The following is a 16694-nucleotide window of genomic DNA, read 5'->3' as shown; positions in this document are numbered from 1 at the left end:
TTTGCTGAATCTAACAGGGATTTTTGAGCAGACAAATAGTTCCTTCCATACTTTTAAATCACCTGCATTTTGGGAGACATTATCAAATCTCAGAGAAAACCCTCAGCAATATATTCACCCAGGCCTAATTTCATAGCTCCACCATAATTGATTAGCTGCACCATAATGATCTCAGTCTGGAAACTAACCATGTTGCTTTGACTTATGTGTAAGGAAACAAAACAACAGGGCTTTGCGGGTGAGGGTAATCAGCTGCCTGTTATGCAACAGTAGAAATTCATGTTTGATAAGGACCTTTTTTTGCTCTTAGAATCACCCTGAACTGGAAAACCTCAAGCGGAGCTATTACCAATGGTTGACTGAGAGCCAGCAGGAGGAAAAGGCAGGTGAAGTGAGGGAACAGGAAGGAGATTATGTCACCGCTGTGAACCTCTACTTGAAAGCTGGCTTACCTGCCAAGGCTGCCCGTCTCGCCATCAGCAGGGATGAGCTAATGGTGGACACAGACGTTGTGGGAAGAATCACAGCGTCCCTCATTAAAGGAGAATTCTATGAGAGGGTAAGAGCTTCCACAGCCACAGCTCTCCGGGGCTTAAAGATTCCCTGCAATTCTAATTTATTTTCGGTGATTAATAACACATACTTCAATGTTATATCTCCCTTTGTATATATATATATATATATATATATATATATATATATATATATATATATATATATATATATATATATATATATATATATATATATATATATATATATATATATATATATATCTGAGGAATTTAAAGCCAGAATTAAGGGCAGACAAAAGGGAATTCTCTTGGATGTATTTTTTATTACTGGCTGGAAAAGCTCCATTCTTTTATTAGTCCTGGTGTTGTGCTCCTGCTTGCATCTGCACATGACTGTGCCCCTTCCTGTGTCTTCTGGTTCTTTGAACATGTACCCATATTAAGAGGGGTTCCATTTAATTTTGTCTTATAGGCTGGTGACCTGTTTGAGAAGATTCGGAACAACAGGAGAGCTCTGGAGTGTTACTGCAAGGGCAATGCTTTTAGGAAAGGTAAAACGCATATATTATTTTACTCTCTTTACTAGAATATAACTTTTCTTTCATTTGGCTTTCAAATGTCCAATGCAATGCTTGGCATATTTCATGGTCATGCTGTATATGTGACTCACAACCAATAATCCTTTCTTTGTCACACAGCAGTAGTAGGTCAGGTTCTCCTTCTGATGAATGTCAAATTTCCAAACCTTTGTATTAATGTAGCAAGGCCTCAATGATTATGAAATGGTCCTGCAAAATACCATAGTCAGAAAGGATGGATCCGCTTGCCTTTATAGTGACTAGAATGATCTATCACTGAGATATCAATACATATGTAATCCTGGTGGGAGTAGTTGTGGGTAAGTGCTTTAACCGGGGATCTGTTGAAGACTTTAAGACAAAATATAGCTTGATTCTTACAAATGTAAACCTCGGCGGACAAAATGGAGAGAGGGTAGAGTAGGAAGAAGGTGAAACGTGCTCAATGACATGGGTTGAAGAATGTATGTGTTGGTATTCAGGTAAGCACGGACTTATGTGGAGAGGAGTGAATCACCGAACAGCAGCTGTGCTGAGCTCTGATTCACGATTGCTTATAAAAGGCTAGTTGTTTATTATCACCAACGCGTGGGCAGGTAGTGCATTTTAAAAAGATGAACTGGAGGAGAGTAGGAGCTGTTCTGAAGTTAATTTATCATGAAGCAGAACTTAAAAATGGTAGGGTAATGTATTGTAGGAAGAGCTGGTATAAGGTCAAACAATTACTCAAATATAATGGATACGGGGGGGGAACACATTGTGGTGAGGATTGAATTGCTAGAGTGCCCAGCATATATGCTTGTGTTACAGGATTGTATTGATCCTGTCTTTAGCATTGAGGCATGTCACAGAGGCAGATGCCGACTAAGGTTCTGAAAAGGCAGGCATCAGTAAGTGTGAGATTCTCTAAGGGCTAAACCTAGATTTAGGCTATTTAGTGAATTGTATGCCTCTTCAAGTTACTTTCTTGGGAAATTCACATCTTCATCAGAAACTCCTTGGAGTCAAGTACACTAAAGGTTCTGTGAGTTATCGTCTTTCTTATATTTATCGTCTCAAAGCACCTAGAACAACCAGGGGGATCATTCCATGACCGAGAGTGAGGGTTAATCCATAGACTATTTTCTTGTTCAGTGTACATTTCAGTGGCCAAGTGATTCTCACCCATTTTAACATGAGTAATATTTTCCAGGCTAAAGAGGAAGTGAGTGTTAGACCTGTCAGCCCTTCGGTGGTTCCCTCCTCTATTCTTTTCTTTTTGTCCCTTTCTCTCCTCATTTCTTTTTCCTGTCCACTATATTTTTTTCTGGTGGTAACGTAGAGGCCCTGGGTGCCCATCTTCACTAATTGGGGATGAGGCGCAAGGTGCTCCTCTAAAATGGAGGGTGAATGACATCTCCCCTACAAAATGGTGGCCCTAACTGTCACCTCTGAGCCTGGGCCATAGGCTGTCATGGGGGATTCCAGAACCTTCTGGGTCCCTCTGGCTAGTCAGGGCCCAGGCTATATATAGGGGTGAGGGGCGGCGGCCATTTTAGAGAGATGGTGTGAGGTGAGGAGCCAGGAGGCAGGCACTTGCGTGGGGAGGTGGGCGCACTAAAAGGAGAGATTGACTGTCCTTTGGGTCGGCTATTTTTCCCCTGGTTGACACCGCCCTCTATCTGGTGACCTGACCCGGCTGGTAGCCTCAATCCTCAGGGAACAAGTAGACAAGTAGGGCAAATCGCCTAGTCAGGACCCCTGAGGGACACAGCAATAAGGAGCTCCCTTCATCGATCCATTGCCCCCTGCCACGGTGATTACCTGAAACCCTTGAATGCCCAAACCTTGAGACTGTCTGCTGTTCTGAGGTGGGAAAGTGATCAGCGCCGCAGTCCCAGGAGTGCTGGCTACGTAGATGGTTTGTTCCTGCGCTGTAGATCGAGGCTTCCCTGAAGAGAATCGCTGACCCAGAGTCTGGAGGCGCGGCCCTCTGAGAGAGAGAGGCGTCATCGAGGCTTCCTGGGGGCCGCGCAAGGGCGAAGCCGATTACTCGCATCACCTGACGGGGGCGGGCTGCCAAACGCCGCCCCCACCGTAGTTCCATTGGTTGGTTGGGCCGCGCCCCCGCCGGAGTGTCGTGAGCGGCTGCGGGCGCGGGCCTCGGCACCGTGAGGAAAGCCTGAAATCCAGCGGAGCTCCCCGGCCACGTCTGGCCCGTCCGGGAGCCCCGCGCCTTTCCCCTTCGACCCGGACATCGCCGGGAGGGAGCCAAAGTGAGCGCTTTCAAATCCGCGAGGGTCCAAGTATCAGGTAACCCCTGGGGGAGGCGGGCGGAAGGCCGGAGAGAGGCCCAGGACTCGCCCCTCCCCCGGGGTAGTGCTTCGTAAGCCGGGTGTGCCTACACGACACACGACAAAGGAGTAGACTGGTCCATGCCCTCTGCCCCTGCAGGACTCATATAGCGTCAGGATAAGTCTCGGACTGCTGGTCCAGGACCTTTGGCCCCAACCCCTTCAAATCGCCCGTTTCACTTTGTTGTATTCCTCCGCCCTGGTTGAGGGGCCTCATGTAATGCGCTATGTCAAGCGACCAGAGTAGGAAGCGCTATTGAGCTACCAGGTGTAGCGTGAGGGTAGGAATTAGAATCCAGAGGCGCTAGTGGTCTGCTAAGGATGGCGCTGTGTCCACCTGTCATATTTTGAAGCAGTATTTAGTGCTGTGGGCGGCGCTAGGTTGATAGGGCCTGGTTTACAGCGTAAGTAATGTTCATGCTATGTGTTGCATATTATTTATTGACCCTATTTAAAGTAGTGCAATGCTAAGTGCGGCCTTGTAATTAATGCTTATCTTGACAGTGCAATGTTCATGCTATGTGTTGCATATTATTTATTGACCCTATTTAAAGTAGTGCAATGCTAAGTGCGGCCTTGTAATTAATGCTTATCTTGACAGTGCAATGTTCATGCTGTGTGTGGCATATTATTTATTGACCCTATTTAAAGTAGTGCAATGCTAAGTGCGGCCTATTATTTATTGACCTTTACCAGGTAATGTCGGTATCATATGCAACTGTGTAGTTTTTCACTCAATTCAATATGCCAGGTCATGGTTATGTGCGGCACTAAAGCGACTCTCTCTATTCAAAGTACTAATGCACTACTGTGTGTGGTGTAATAATTGATTTGCCCTGAAGAGAAAAGAAGAGACAAGAGATAAGGGAAGATAAAGGTTTTCCATCTTTCTCAGTTTCCTGGTGTAGCGTCATTTTTGTTGGTGGTGCGCTGGAGTGCGAGATGAGTGTGGTGCAAGCACGAAACGCGAACGAGTATAGGCCTTCCCCCTTATGCCAAGCTACCCCCGGATCTTAGGTCCAACAGTGAGGTTCTCCAATACATTGTACTCGCTATAATTTAATGATTAGCAGTCTGGACTCTGAATAATGTTCCTTCTAAAAAAAAATTAATACAGCAGAAGAATGTTTAGTGCAGCAATGGAATGTGTGCTCAGTTGGAGTTGAGAATAGTCACTAAATGAGAATTCTTAGTGAGGATGCAACTACCACTTGGGATGTTTGGCAGATGGGGAGATAAAGAGAAACATAATACATGAGATCAATTTCCTATGCAGCTTCCATCCGTGACCCAGTTGTTCATTTGGCAACTTTATTTTGTGTGAAAGTCTTTCCTAACACTAAGTGCAGATGTGCAGAAAGTTCTGATAGGTTACTGTTGTTAGAGATGGGTGCTCTTCACAAAAACATTATTAATAATGCGAAACGAGTACTGCAGAGTCATTATTTTGGGGGGTGATGGATACTTCTAACCGCTGCAGATTGCTCAAGTTTAGAATAGTCCCAGACGTCAAACTGGATCCAGAAGATTTTTTCAGCAAAGCTCCTGCGTGGCCGAAGATGGCGTTGTGCGGCTCCATCGCGACCCTGTTCTGCCCTGAAAGTGACGAGTGGAACTGCATATAACCGCCACTAAAGCATGCTGGTGTCAGATTTTTCTTTCTGCACCTTCTTACTCTGATCTGGAGCTATCGCCTAACTTTTATTTGTCAGTTTACGAGATTTTGCTTTAGAAAATTGCTGTTCGAGGCATATGAGCTGCAGATTATACACTGTGCATAGATCGCCATCTGGTGTTGGGCCCGGATGTTTGCAGTTTGTTTTTCTTCTTGGACAATGTTTGGAAGTCACGAGTTCGGTGACTCCTCCTTCGGTCCGTACTGCGCATGGGCTTCGGCTCCATCCTCAGATTGTTTTTTTCCGCCATCGGGCTCGGATGTAATACTTCGTGCTCCGGCTTCGAACCTTTCCAGTTCGACCTCCGACGAAAAATCCTCGTCCATCGAGATTCTTCAGACAAAATCATCTTCTTTATCTCTCTCTTCGGCACTTCCTCGATTCCAGGCAGCGGCCTTCGGGCCTATCTCGACTCCGGTCTCGGCCGATGGAAAGGACTCCCTTTAAGAAGTGCCCAAAATGTGGGTCTAAATTTCCCCACACCGATCTACATCAGGTTTGCAACCTCTGCCTCTCTCCCGAACACGAGGCCCGAGACTGCCCCGCCTGCAAGTCTTTTCGATCGAAAAAGACTATTCGGGATCGACGAGCTCGACGCACCATGGCGCACTCATCGACCTCGGCTCCACCTGACATCTTCGGAGAAGACATCGGAGCTTCGGGACAGCAGCACACCGAACAGGAAGACGACCTCGTCAGCGCTTCCGAGGCCGACGACTCCGACGTGGAGGAGATCACACCGACGCAGAGGGTTGTGAGTACTCTACCCCCTCCCACTCCCGCACCCATACCGAAAGAGACTCCGGTTACACCTTCGCCTCCGGGCCTAGGCAAAACCAAACATACCGCTTCCATCACCCCACCTTCGGGCCCGGTGAAGAGGCATCATAAGTCTCCCGGCGGCTCGGGCTCGAGCCAGCCTACTAGCGGCGCCGAAAAACACCCTTCGGCACTGAAGAAAACCACACCAAGCTCCGTTCCGAAGCCATCGGTGTCGAAACCTGGCCTCTCGGTGCCGGCCAAACATAAATCCCTCGGCACCGACGCTCCCGTGCCGAAGCCTGCCTCGGCACCGAACAAAAAATCGGAGGCCCCGAAAAAGCATGGCACAGATGAACCAAAGAAGCCGTCGGCCCCGAAAACATCGGCACCGACAGATCAATCGGTGCCGGAAGAGCTATTCACGCCAGATCCTCGACAAAAGACTTTAACAAAGGATCCAAAGACTGGACATTTGACTTTGTCTTCAAAGAAAAGACATTTAGACAAGCCAGCTCCTCCTCCACCGCCAAAACGGAAGGACTCTGCCACATCCCCTTTCAGAGTACCCTCCCCACCGCCTCCACCTCCTCCACCTCCCCCATCTCCGCCTCCACCATCTCCGCCTCCACCATCTCCGCCTCCACCTTCTCCACCCTTGCCTCATCGCTCTCCAACCCCGTCTCCAGACCCTGATGACCAAGGGGATCCATACTATGATCCAATAGATGCCCCACAGGACCCCACCCCTCCGGGAACACCAGACCCATGGGAGGATTATCATAATCCTGATGTCCCAGATGTGCCTCAGGATGATCTTTATCCATCCAGGCCATCTCCACCAGAGGACTCCCTGGGGTTCCACCACTTGTTACAACGGGCGGCACATTATCATGGGGTGGAGTTACACAGTGATCCAGTTGAGGAAGACTTCCTACTTGACACTTTTGACATCGCAGATAAATCTACTGCCATATTACCCATGCTTAAAGGGGTGACCAAACATGCGGCAGAGGTTTTCAAAGACCCAGTCAGGGCTAGGATCTTAAACCCCAGAATAGAGAAAAAATATAAGGCAGCCCCCACAGATCCTGCCTATATTAAAGGACCTGCGCCCTTAGACTCATTAGTGGTATCCACAGCTAGAAAGCGGTCCAATTCTCAGTCGTCGGGTGAGGCTCCACCACCCGATAAGGAGTCTAAGCTCTTAGATGCGTCAGGCAAACGCACTGCCTCGCAAGCTGCCAATATGTGGCGCATCGCCAACACGCAAGCGCTGCTGGCACGGTACGACAGAGCGCACTATGATGAGCTGGAGACTATCATGCAACATCTCCCAGAAAAATATAAAAATAGGGCTCATGTACTAATACAGGAGGGAAAGATCATTACCAACACCTCTATTAAATGTGCACTTGACGCAGCAGACACAGCTTCCAGGGCTATAAATACCAGTGTTCTGCTTCGCCGCCACACCTGGCTCAATCTCAGGCTTTAAGCCGGAGGTCCAAGCATCTATATTGAACCACCCTTTTGACCAACAACACTTATTTGGCCCAAAAGTAGACGAAGCCCTGGAAAAAATGAAGAAGGATACAGATACGGCGAAGTCTATGGGAGCATTACAATCCCACACTCCTAGACGCTCCTTTCGCCGCTCCTCCTTTCGAGGCACTGGCAGGGGTTACTCTGCCGATAACGCCTCTACGTCCTACAAGTCCCCTCCTCAGACTACCTTCACAAAGGGCTATCAAAGAGGTGGATATAGAGGAAACAATAATAAAGGCAGGGGCAAAACCAACACCGCCCGTTCTGCCACACCGCCCACACAATGACTTTCCCCCGCTCCCCCCAGACCATTCCACTCCAGTCGGGGACAGACTACAAGACTTTTCTCAAACCTGGGAGACCATAACATCAGACAAATGGGTGACCCAAATTATTCGGTCAGGGTACTGTCTCGAACTAACATCTACCCCCCCAAATATTCCACCCAGGCACCGTACAATGTCACAAGAACATACCACACTGCTGAAACAAGAGGTAATCTCCCTCCTGCAAAAACAAGCTATAGAGCAGGTCCCCATCAATCAACAAAATTTAGGGGTCTACTCTCTGTACTTTCTGATACCAAAAAGAGACGAGACTCTACGGCCCATTCTAGACCTCCGGCCTCTAAATGCATACATACATTCAGACCATTTTCACATGGTAACTCTCCAACAAGTTCTCCCACTCCTCTGCCAGAACGACTTTCTCACCACACTGGACTTGAAAGACGCATACTTTCATATTCCAATACACCCTTCTCACAGAAAGTACCTCAGATTTGTAGTGGACGGCCAACATCATCAGTTCAAGGTTCTCCCCTTCGGGGTCACAACCGCACCAAGAGTGTTCACCAAATGCCTAGCAGTAGTGGCGGCACACCTCAGAAGACAACACATTCACGTCTTCCCTTACTTGGACGACTGGCTAATAAAAGCAGCGTCCTACAACCAATGTGTGCAACATACAAACACTACCATCCAACTGCTTCACCAGCTAGGCTTCACGGTGAACCACCAAAAGTCCCAGCTGATACCGTCTCACACAAAGCAATACCTCGGTGCCTCTATAGACACCTCAAAAGCTATAGCCTATCCCAATTCAGCCAGAATCTCAAGCATACAAGCCTTGCGCCAAAGATTCATTCTTCAGCACTCTCTCCCAGCAAGAGTGTTTATGAAGCTAATAGGGATGATGGCATCTTGCATCTTCCTAGTGCCTCATGCAAGACTCCACATGCGTCCACTCCAAGAGTGCCTAGCACGCCAGTGGAACCAGGCCCAGGGGCTACTGACGGATCTGGTGTTGGTGGACGGTCGCACCCATCGCTCTCTGCAGTGGTGGAACACCACAAACCTTTCCAAAGGGCGACCGTTCCTGGACCCGGTTCCTCAGGTAATTCTAACAACGGACGCATCGCTCTCCGGCTGGGGAGCGCATCTATTACACCTCACAGTGCAAGGTATATGGACGCCACAACAAAAGTTACTCCACATAAACCATCTGGAGTTATTGGCGATCTTTCTAGCCCTGAAATCATTTCAGAAACCAGTCTCAGCCAAAGCAGTCCTCATTCGCACAGACAATATGACTGCAATGTACTACATTCAAAAACAGGGGGGGACACACTCTCCACAGCTCTCTCGGTTAGCACAGAGCATATGGAGATGGGCAATCCCACAAAAAGTCTTTCTCCTGGCACAACACGTCCCAGGGATACAAAACACCATGGCAGATCTGCTCAGCAGACAAACGCAGCAAATGCACGAATGGGAACTGCATCCACAAGTTCTTCACCCATTCTTTCACAAGTGGGGGCATCCTCAGATAGACCTCTTCGCCACCCACGAAAACAAAAAATGCCCAAGCTTCGCCGCCAGATACCCACACCCATTGTCCAAAGGCAATGCGATATGGATGAACTGGTCAGGCAAATTTGCATACGCCTTTCCACCTCTCCCGCTAATTCCATTAGTGGTAAGGAAGCTACAACAGCACTCCCTCACACTCGATCTGGTAGCTCCAACATGGGCCAGGCAACCGTGGTACACCACACTACTACTGCTCTCAGTGGTACCACACCAAAAACTGCACCTGTCCCCATGCCTCCTAACCCAGAACCATGGAGAAATCAGGCACCCGGACCCAGCTGAGCTCAACCTTGCGATCTGGCTCCTGAAATCTTAGAATTTGGATACCTTAACCTCCCCCCTGATTGCATGAACATTATCAGGGAAGCCAGACGTCCTACCACTCGAGCATGCTATGCCGCAAAGTGGAAGAGATTTGTTGTTTACTGCCGTAACAATACAATCAACCCTTTAGATGTATCCATACAGCACATCATATGCTACCTGCTCCATCTACAAAGGTGTAACCTGGCATACTCATCCATCCGTTTACACCTAGCAGCAATTGCTGTTTACCTGCAAAACAGACAGCATTTATCACTTTTCAGAGTGCCTGCTATTAAAGCTTTCATGGAAGGCCTTAAAAGAGTAATTCCGCCCAGGGCACCACCCTCACCTGTGTGGAATCTAAACGTAGTTCTTACAAGGCTGATGGGACCGCCTTTCGAACCAATGCATAAATGTGAGCTGCAGTTCCTTACTTGGAAAACAGCTTTTCTCGTAGCGATCACTTCCCTTAGAAGGGTTAGTGAAATACAAGTGTTCACTATACAAGAACCCTTTCTACAGATACATCACAGTAAGGTGATACTTCGCACAAATCCAAAATTTCTGCCCAAGGTCATTTCCCCCTTCCATCTCAATCAATCGGTGGAATTACCGGGTTTTTTCTCGCAACCTCAATCTGTTGCGGAAAGGGCTCTACATACACTTGATGTTAAAAGGGCTTTACTTTACTACATCCAAAGAACGCAATCTTTCAGACAGACTAAACAGTTGTTTGTCTCGTTCTCTCCACCACATAAAGGCAACCCCATCTCAAAATCAGGGATAGCTAGGTGGATTGTAAAGTGCATACAAATTTGCTATCACAAAGCAAAAAGAACATTATCTGTTCCACCTAAAGCCCACTCTACAAGAAAGATAGGGGCTTCTATGGCTTTTCTAGGGAACATACCCTTAGATGACATCTGCAAAGCAGCCACATGGTCAATACCGCACACCTTCACAAAACATTACTGTGTAGACGTGCACTCCAAACAACAAGCTAGTGTGGGCCAGGCTGTACTAAAGACACTGTTTCAAACCACTGCAACGGATACTGGTGGTCGCCGCTAGGGTTGGGTACTGCTATATAATCTATGCACAATGTATAATCTGCAGCTCATATGCCTCGAACGGAATATGCTATTTACCAGTATGCATCTGTTCTTGGCACGTAGAGCTGCAGATCTATACACGCCCACCCGCCTCCCCGACTACCTGTATCCGTTCCAGTCTATCTTATTTAGATACAACACACTTGGGTTTCTTTACTATTATCACTACGCTCCATCTTTTCCCTGCTGGCGAAAAACAATCTGAGGATGGAGCCGAAGCCCATGCGCAGTACGGACCGAAGGAGGAGTCACCGAACTCGTGACTTCCAAACATTGTCCAAGAAGAAAAACAAACTGCAAACATCCGGGCCCAACACCAGATGGCGATCTATGCACAGTGTATAGATCTGCAGCTCTACATGCCAAGAACAGATGCATACTGGTAAGTAGCATATTCCTTTCCATTGTGCAAGCGAACATGTACTCTCTTAAAACCACATGGTTGAAGCCTTATAGTGTCTGTCACAAGCAGATGTCTGTGCCAGATTTGAAAGAGGCGTGTCTCTGGTACTTGAGTTGGAACCACAACTTGAAATTGTATGAGGAGTGCACCTTTATGCATCTGAAGGAGATCCAGAATTGTGAAGCCCAGCTGTACAACACTGAACGCTGTAGGATGTCAAGTAAGCCACATTGCCGCTCTAAGTGAAGGTCAAGAGCGTAAAACCGTTCCTGCTCTTGGGGCCGGTCTTCTTCATGGTCTGTCTTCTGGTAAGTCAAAGTCTAAGAAGAAGTGTGGGAAGGCCAAGTGGGACTCGTCCCAGTCTTGCCACTCTTTCTCTGAGAAGTCACACAGGTGTCAAGGTGCCCCTTGATCCCGCTCCAAGTCACTTGCTGAAGAGCCAATCCTGCAGCTGATCTGATCGATTCACCCCTAATTTTTGGGGCCTGCAGCGGAATCGCAACCGATTGAGGCTTTCAAGGAAGCCATGTTGTACTTCTTTGGCACCTTCCCGTCTCCCTCTGGCACGCCTTTAAGCCCCATGGATCCTCAGTGGCTTCCAATTGAGTTTCTTGTGGCGATCTCTCATCTGCACTGTTTGTACCTCCTGAACCCATTGTGGGTTTAACTTTGACTCTGTAGCGGATTCCACATCCGGCACCACGGTCCATGCAGGTTCTTGCTCTTACTGCACTGACTCCAATGGGAAGAGCAAAGAGACACAGGTGAGTGGTTAGGCAAACTTGGTGTTTGCCTACACATGGAGGAGTTTAAGAAATGAAGGGTTGTGGGGGCATTTTTTGTAGTGGTGCCTTCCTCTGCATCAGGGAGGTTGAATCAATGTAGGGTAAAAGAAGTATCAGCAGAGTGAACACCACCCCCCACAGTTTCATAGGACATGTGGCGGTGGATATAGGGGGTTCGTCTCCTTTACCTCCATCCCATGATTCATTCAAAAAGGTGGAGGGCTCTCAGCCTTGTATTCGAGATGTAGTTAATAAGAGGTTGTAAACAAGCATTACATTTAGACAGTGAGACTTTGAGACAGTTGCTTCATTGCTAGAGTGTGTCAAAGTCTCTGAAACCAAAGTCAGATGGCACATGCTTCTTTCTTTTTCTAGAAAAAGGCAATGAGATATTTGGCTATTCCAGACATATGGCAGACCAACTTCCAGTCAACACATGCAGTATCGCTGGTTGTAGCCCAGGAATCAGAATGCTAAGTTCGGCCACAACTGGATATGCTAAGGTCCCTTTAATATTCCCCAAAATCTCTTTCCAGAAAGTTTGTACAACCATGCAAGACCACCAGACATGCAAGAAGACACTAGCTGTCTGGTTGCAGTGCCAGCACAGTGTGGAGGTCTTAGTGTATATTCTTCTCAGTATTACTGGGGTAAGAAACCATTGGTACATCAACGTATAGACAGATTTCCTATGTGGGATGTTTCTGTGGATTTTAGGGATATCTCGCCATATACCGTTCCATTGCAGCCTTTTGTGCCCCTGAATGAGCGAATTAGCTTCTCATGTGGTGTTATTTGTCAGGTGGCAGCAATGGCGTTTGAAGGATAAAGTGCCGAATGTCTAAGTTGAGAGTATTGTAGGAGTGTTTTTTCGGAAATGTGAAATTCCTTTTTGCATTGCTCAAAGTATTGAACTGGCCCTCCCTGGAACAGGCCACTCAGTGTTCTGCAGTTTGCCTGCTCCCACTTGGGGAATTATGATGCAGGGGATGCTGCAGACGTGCTGCAGACATGCTGTGTATGGGCTTTTGGAAAGAGCATTGCGAGGAGGCCAAGCCAAGTTTCTCAAAGGTCGACTTGCTAATGTGCTGTCCATGTAGAACCAGTGCCTCTCCCTCTCTTCCAAACCATCCATTCCGACAAATAGCATCAATGCGATGCCCAATATTATTTAGGCAAATTAGGACAGGCAAGAGCTCTATTGTACCTCGGTAGCATGAGGGTCTGGTTTGAAATGTTGCGTTTTTGAGCTTCCCAAATAAATGCTCGGAGCTTATTCTGAAGGAGTGTTGATATCTACTGTGGGGATAGGGGTGTGGAGGGATTGAAAGAGATAAATTATTCTGTGAAGCATATTCTTTTGAACAATGTATATACACCCTAACCATGCTTTGTAGAGAGGGCACCACCTTCAGATAGCCTCAAAAATGTTTCTGCAGTATTCAGACCAGTTCGCTTTAGTCCAGCCCTGTAAGCAATTAATAATATAAAGGCTGAGATATCTGATGGAGTGTCTTTCCCATTAAAAGGAGACAATGGGTTTTTGTTGTGGTTTATTGCAAAGGGAGTTAGATTAAGGGTGATGGACTTCCCCGCAATCATGTTGAAGCTTCAAACCATCTTAACCTCCATGTAATTCTAATTAATTTAAGAAGCGATTCCGAAGGGTACGTTAATGTGAGGAGTATATTGTCTGCATGTAAGTTAATTTCATGAGTTATATAGCCAAAGAGGATCCCAGATATCTTATTTAAAAAAAAAATTATTTATCATTTTGTTAACAATGCACAAAGTAAAATTATGACACATTAATATGCAGGTAAATTTTTTCGCAGGTCCATAATCATAGTACAATAGGCACATTTCAACGGATATATCTTCTTCTCCATTACAGCTGTTGATCCGTTATAATGTACGTTACATGTCCCCCCACTCTTCTACCCCTGTGTCCTATCTCTGGCCGTTAGCACCTGTGCTCCAGTGAGTGTTTTCTCTCCCTTTAAATTTCAGCAGTTGTTCTCCATTAATCATACACCTTGGCTTGACTCTGGCCTCCCTTGGCTGGGTTGTGTGTCTCGTTCCTCTTGAAGTCGGAGGTATTCTCTTAGGGGCTTCCATATATCCTTAGGTCGGGATGGAGGTGGTTGTAGTTCAGCATATAATTAGCTCGTGGTGTCACAATTTGACATGCTCCTAAGTCAGTTTTTGTTGTTGGGTTTTTGTCTAGTGCTCCAGCGGATAACTATTTCGCGCTTCGCCAGGAGCATTGCTTTTGCTACGAATCTGCGCGTGCTTTTGGGTATCAGGTCCACATAGCCCATCAGCGCACAACAATAGAAAAATTGCCAGCTGCGTCCCAACCATTTGCTGCACTAGGCTGTATATATCCTGCCAATAGGCATTTATTATGCTACATGACCAAGTCATGTGTATAAATGATGCCGCTTGCAAGTTGCATTTGGGGCATTGAGTAAAGTTGGTGGTGTTTATCCTGGCCATCTGCTGTGGTGTGACATAAGCCCTCCTAAGTATCTTAAAGTAGAGTAGTTTGTGTCTATGATTGCACAAGACCAGCTTGCTTTGTTTACAACACCCTTCCCATAATTTATCTGTGAGCGGTTGCTCTATATCGGCTGCCCAGGCTTCTCTAATCCTAGTGTCGTATTGTGGCATAAGTGCAATGCATGCTTTGTATATTCTGGAGGTGAAATGTTCCCCACTATTGTCTGTAATGACGAACGTAAGTGGACCAAACCCCTCGGGCTCTATAGGGTAGGTTGCAATTACGTCTCTCAATGCACTCTGCAGTCGGGTCAGTACAAATTGATCTATGAATGTAGTTTTCTAAAAGTGTGGGTCTTCTGTGCGAGAAAATGCATGACCCCCAGGGAACAAGTCTCCTATGGATTCTAACCCCAGGCGAGAAAGAGTGCTCCGAGTCCTGGCTTCCAGTGTCGGGGGAGCCAAGGGTTCCCTGACAGCGGTAGTGCTGATGAGTATAGTGTAACCCCCACTCCCCTGTTTTCATAAGTATTTTTCTCCATGCCCAGCAAGTGGTGGAGAGTGGTTGTATATCGTGCGGGTCGGGTAAGATCCCGGTAGGGAGCACCGTGTTTAATGGTGTAGGATCTGCTAGGTCTCGTTCAGGTTTGGCATTGGGTATTCGTGCGTTGGGGTGATATCAGTGATGAGCATATCCACACTGCTCTACCAAAAAATACAGCTGCATATCGGGCACCCCAAAGCCTCCTCTGTCATAAGGAAGGGTTAGCATGTCCCAGCTAACTTTTGGCTGTTTCCCTCCCCATACTAACTTTATTAAGTGTGTTCAGATCTGCGCAAAAAACACATTTGTTAGTGAAATAGGTATATTAGTGAATGAATAGAGCAAGCGTGGCAGTATCACCATTTTGATAATGGCTTTTCGCCCGGCCATTGACAGTGGCAGCTTGACCCATTGCTCCACTTGCGCCTGTAAGCGATCTAGTGCCGGGCCATAGTTTAGGCTTAGCACCTGCCCCCTGTCTCTGTGTAAGTGGATTCCTAGGTACTCGGTCTCCGCCTCGCACCATTTCAGGGAGAATTCTCCGCACTTGCGGTTTTGTACTGCCGTTAGGGGAAATAGCTCCTATTTACTCCAGTTGATGTGGGGACCGGACAAGGCTCCATAGCGCTCTGTTGACTACCGAGAAAAAGGTCCTAAGATTTAGAGCAGTAGATCTATGCCTAATAAACCCAGTTAGCGCAGGGGCTATAATCTGTTCCATTAAAAGGGACAGCCTGGTTGGCATCATTTTTGCCAGGATTTTATAATCAAAGTAAAGTAGCAAGAGCGGTCGGTACGATCCTCACTGGTCTGGGTCCTTACCAGACTTGGGAAGTAGTACCAAGACCGCTTCTCTAAATGAGGGCAGGAGTATACCCGCTTCTAACGCGTCTGCGCATACCTCCTATAGCGTGGCCGGAGTAAACGTGCTACACAGTGCGGCCCGGACGTTCCCCTTCTCTGTACCTACGAGCTGTTGCATACTTTCCTAAATAAAGCGCTTCATGGTTTGCTTCTTCCGTGTATTCTGCTAATAACTCCGTCCTGCGATGCATATATTGCGCATTGTCTCGGGCTCATCCCGCCATGTTTTCCCTGCCAAGTGCAGCCAAGTCTCCCTCCAGTCTAGCAAGGCGGCGCCGCAAGTCCCTCAGTACTCCAGTATGTGTGGAGATGCATACTCCCCTGATACATGCTTTAAATTCTCCCAGAGAACTTTCTGTGTGGTGACTGACCCTGTGTTGTTAGTAAAATATTCCACTATTGCTGAGCGTAGTTCTTCTTTAAAAACTGTGTCTTTCAACGCCATGGAGGGGAACCTCCACTGCTTCTCGAATCCACCCTCAATCGGCAGGTGTAGTGATAAAAACACTGGGGAATGATCGGGTAATGTGCGGGGTAAGTGTCCTACTGTTTGAACCCATGGGATCATCGAACTTGTTATCAACCAATAATCTAGTCTCGTCCATGTTTTAAGTTGCTGCGACTAATGTCTGTATTCAGTGCTAGAGGGTTAAGATATCACCATGTGTCCACTAATTCCCCAAACCTGGCACATCTCTGTTAATACCATGCGAGATCGGGGTTTGTTAACTGGGGCTTCCGCCGTACTATCTAACCGGGGCTCCAACAGGATGTTTAAATCCCCTCCCTATAAAATGTGGTCAGTCACAAGAGTGTCTAACTGCGCTTGGAATTGCTCATAAAAGGTTGGTTCATCTGTATTGGGGGAGTATACATTGGCTAGTAAAACTTTATGTCC

The 16694-nt window shown here is 47.1% G+C and overlaps 1 protein-coding gene across 2 annotated transcripts in view; it reads left to right on the top strand.

Annotated features, from left to right (window-relative positions):
* Positions 1-16694, top strand: part of IFT172 (intraflagellar transport 172) — a 1173227-nt gene that overhangs the window by 486178 nt on the left and 670355 nt on the right. For both annotated transcript variants that reach the window (XM_085613308.1, XM_085613307.1), the window contains 2 exons: positions 311-559; positions 988-1066. In XM_085613308.1, the coding sequence (XP_085469434.1) occupies positions 311-559; positions 988-1066 (328 nt within the window). The remainder of the gene's footprint in view (positions 1-310; positions 560-987; positions 1067-16694) is intronic.

Source organism: Triturus cristatus, chromosome 6 (assembly GCF_964204655.1).
Source record: "Triturus cristatus chromosome 6, aTriCri1.1, whole genome shotgun sequence".
Taxonomy (NCBI): domain Eukaryota; kingdom Metazoa; phylum Chordata; class Amphibia; order Caudata; family Salamandridae; genus Triturus; species Triturus cristatus.
Note: the sequence above shows the minus strand (reverse complement) of the source record. Positions and strands in the feature narration are given on the sequence as shown.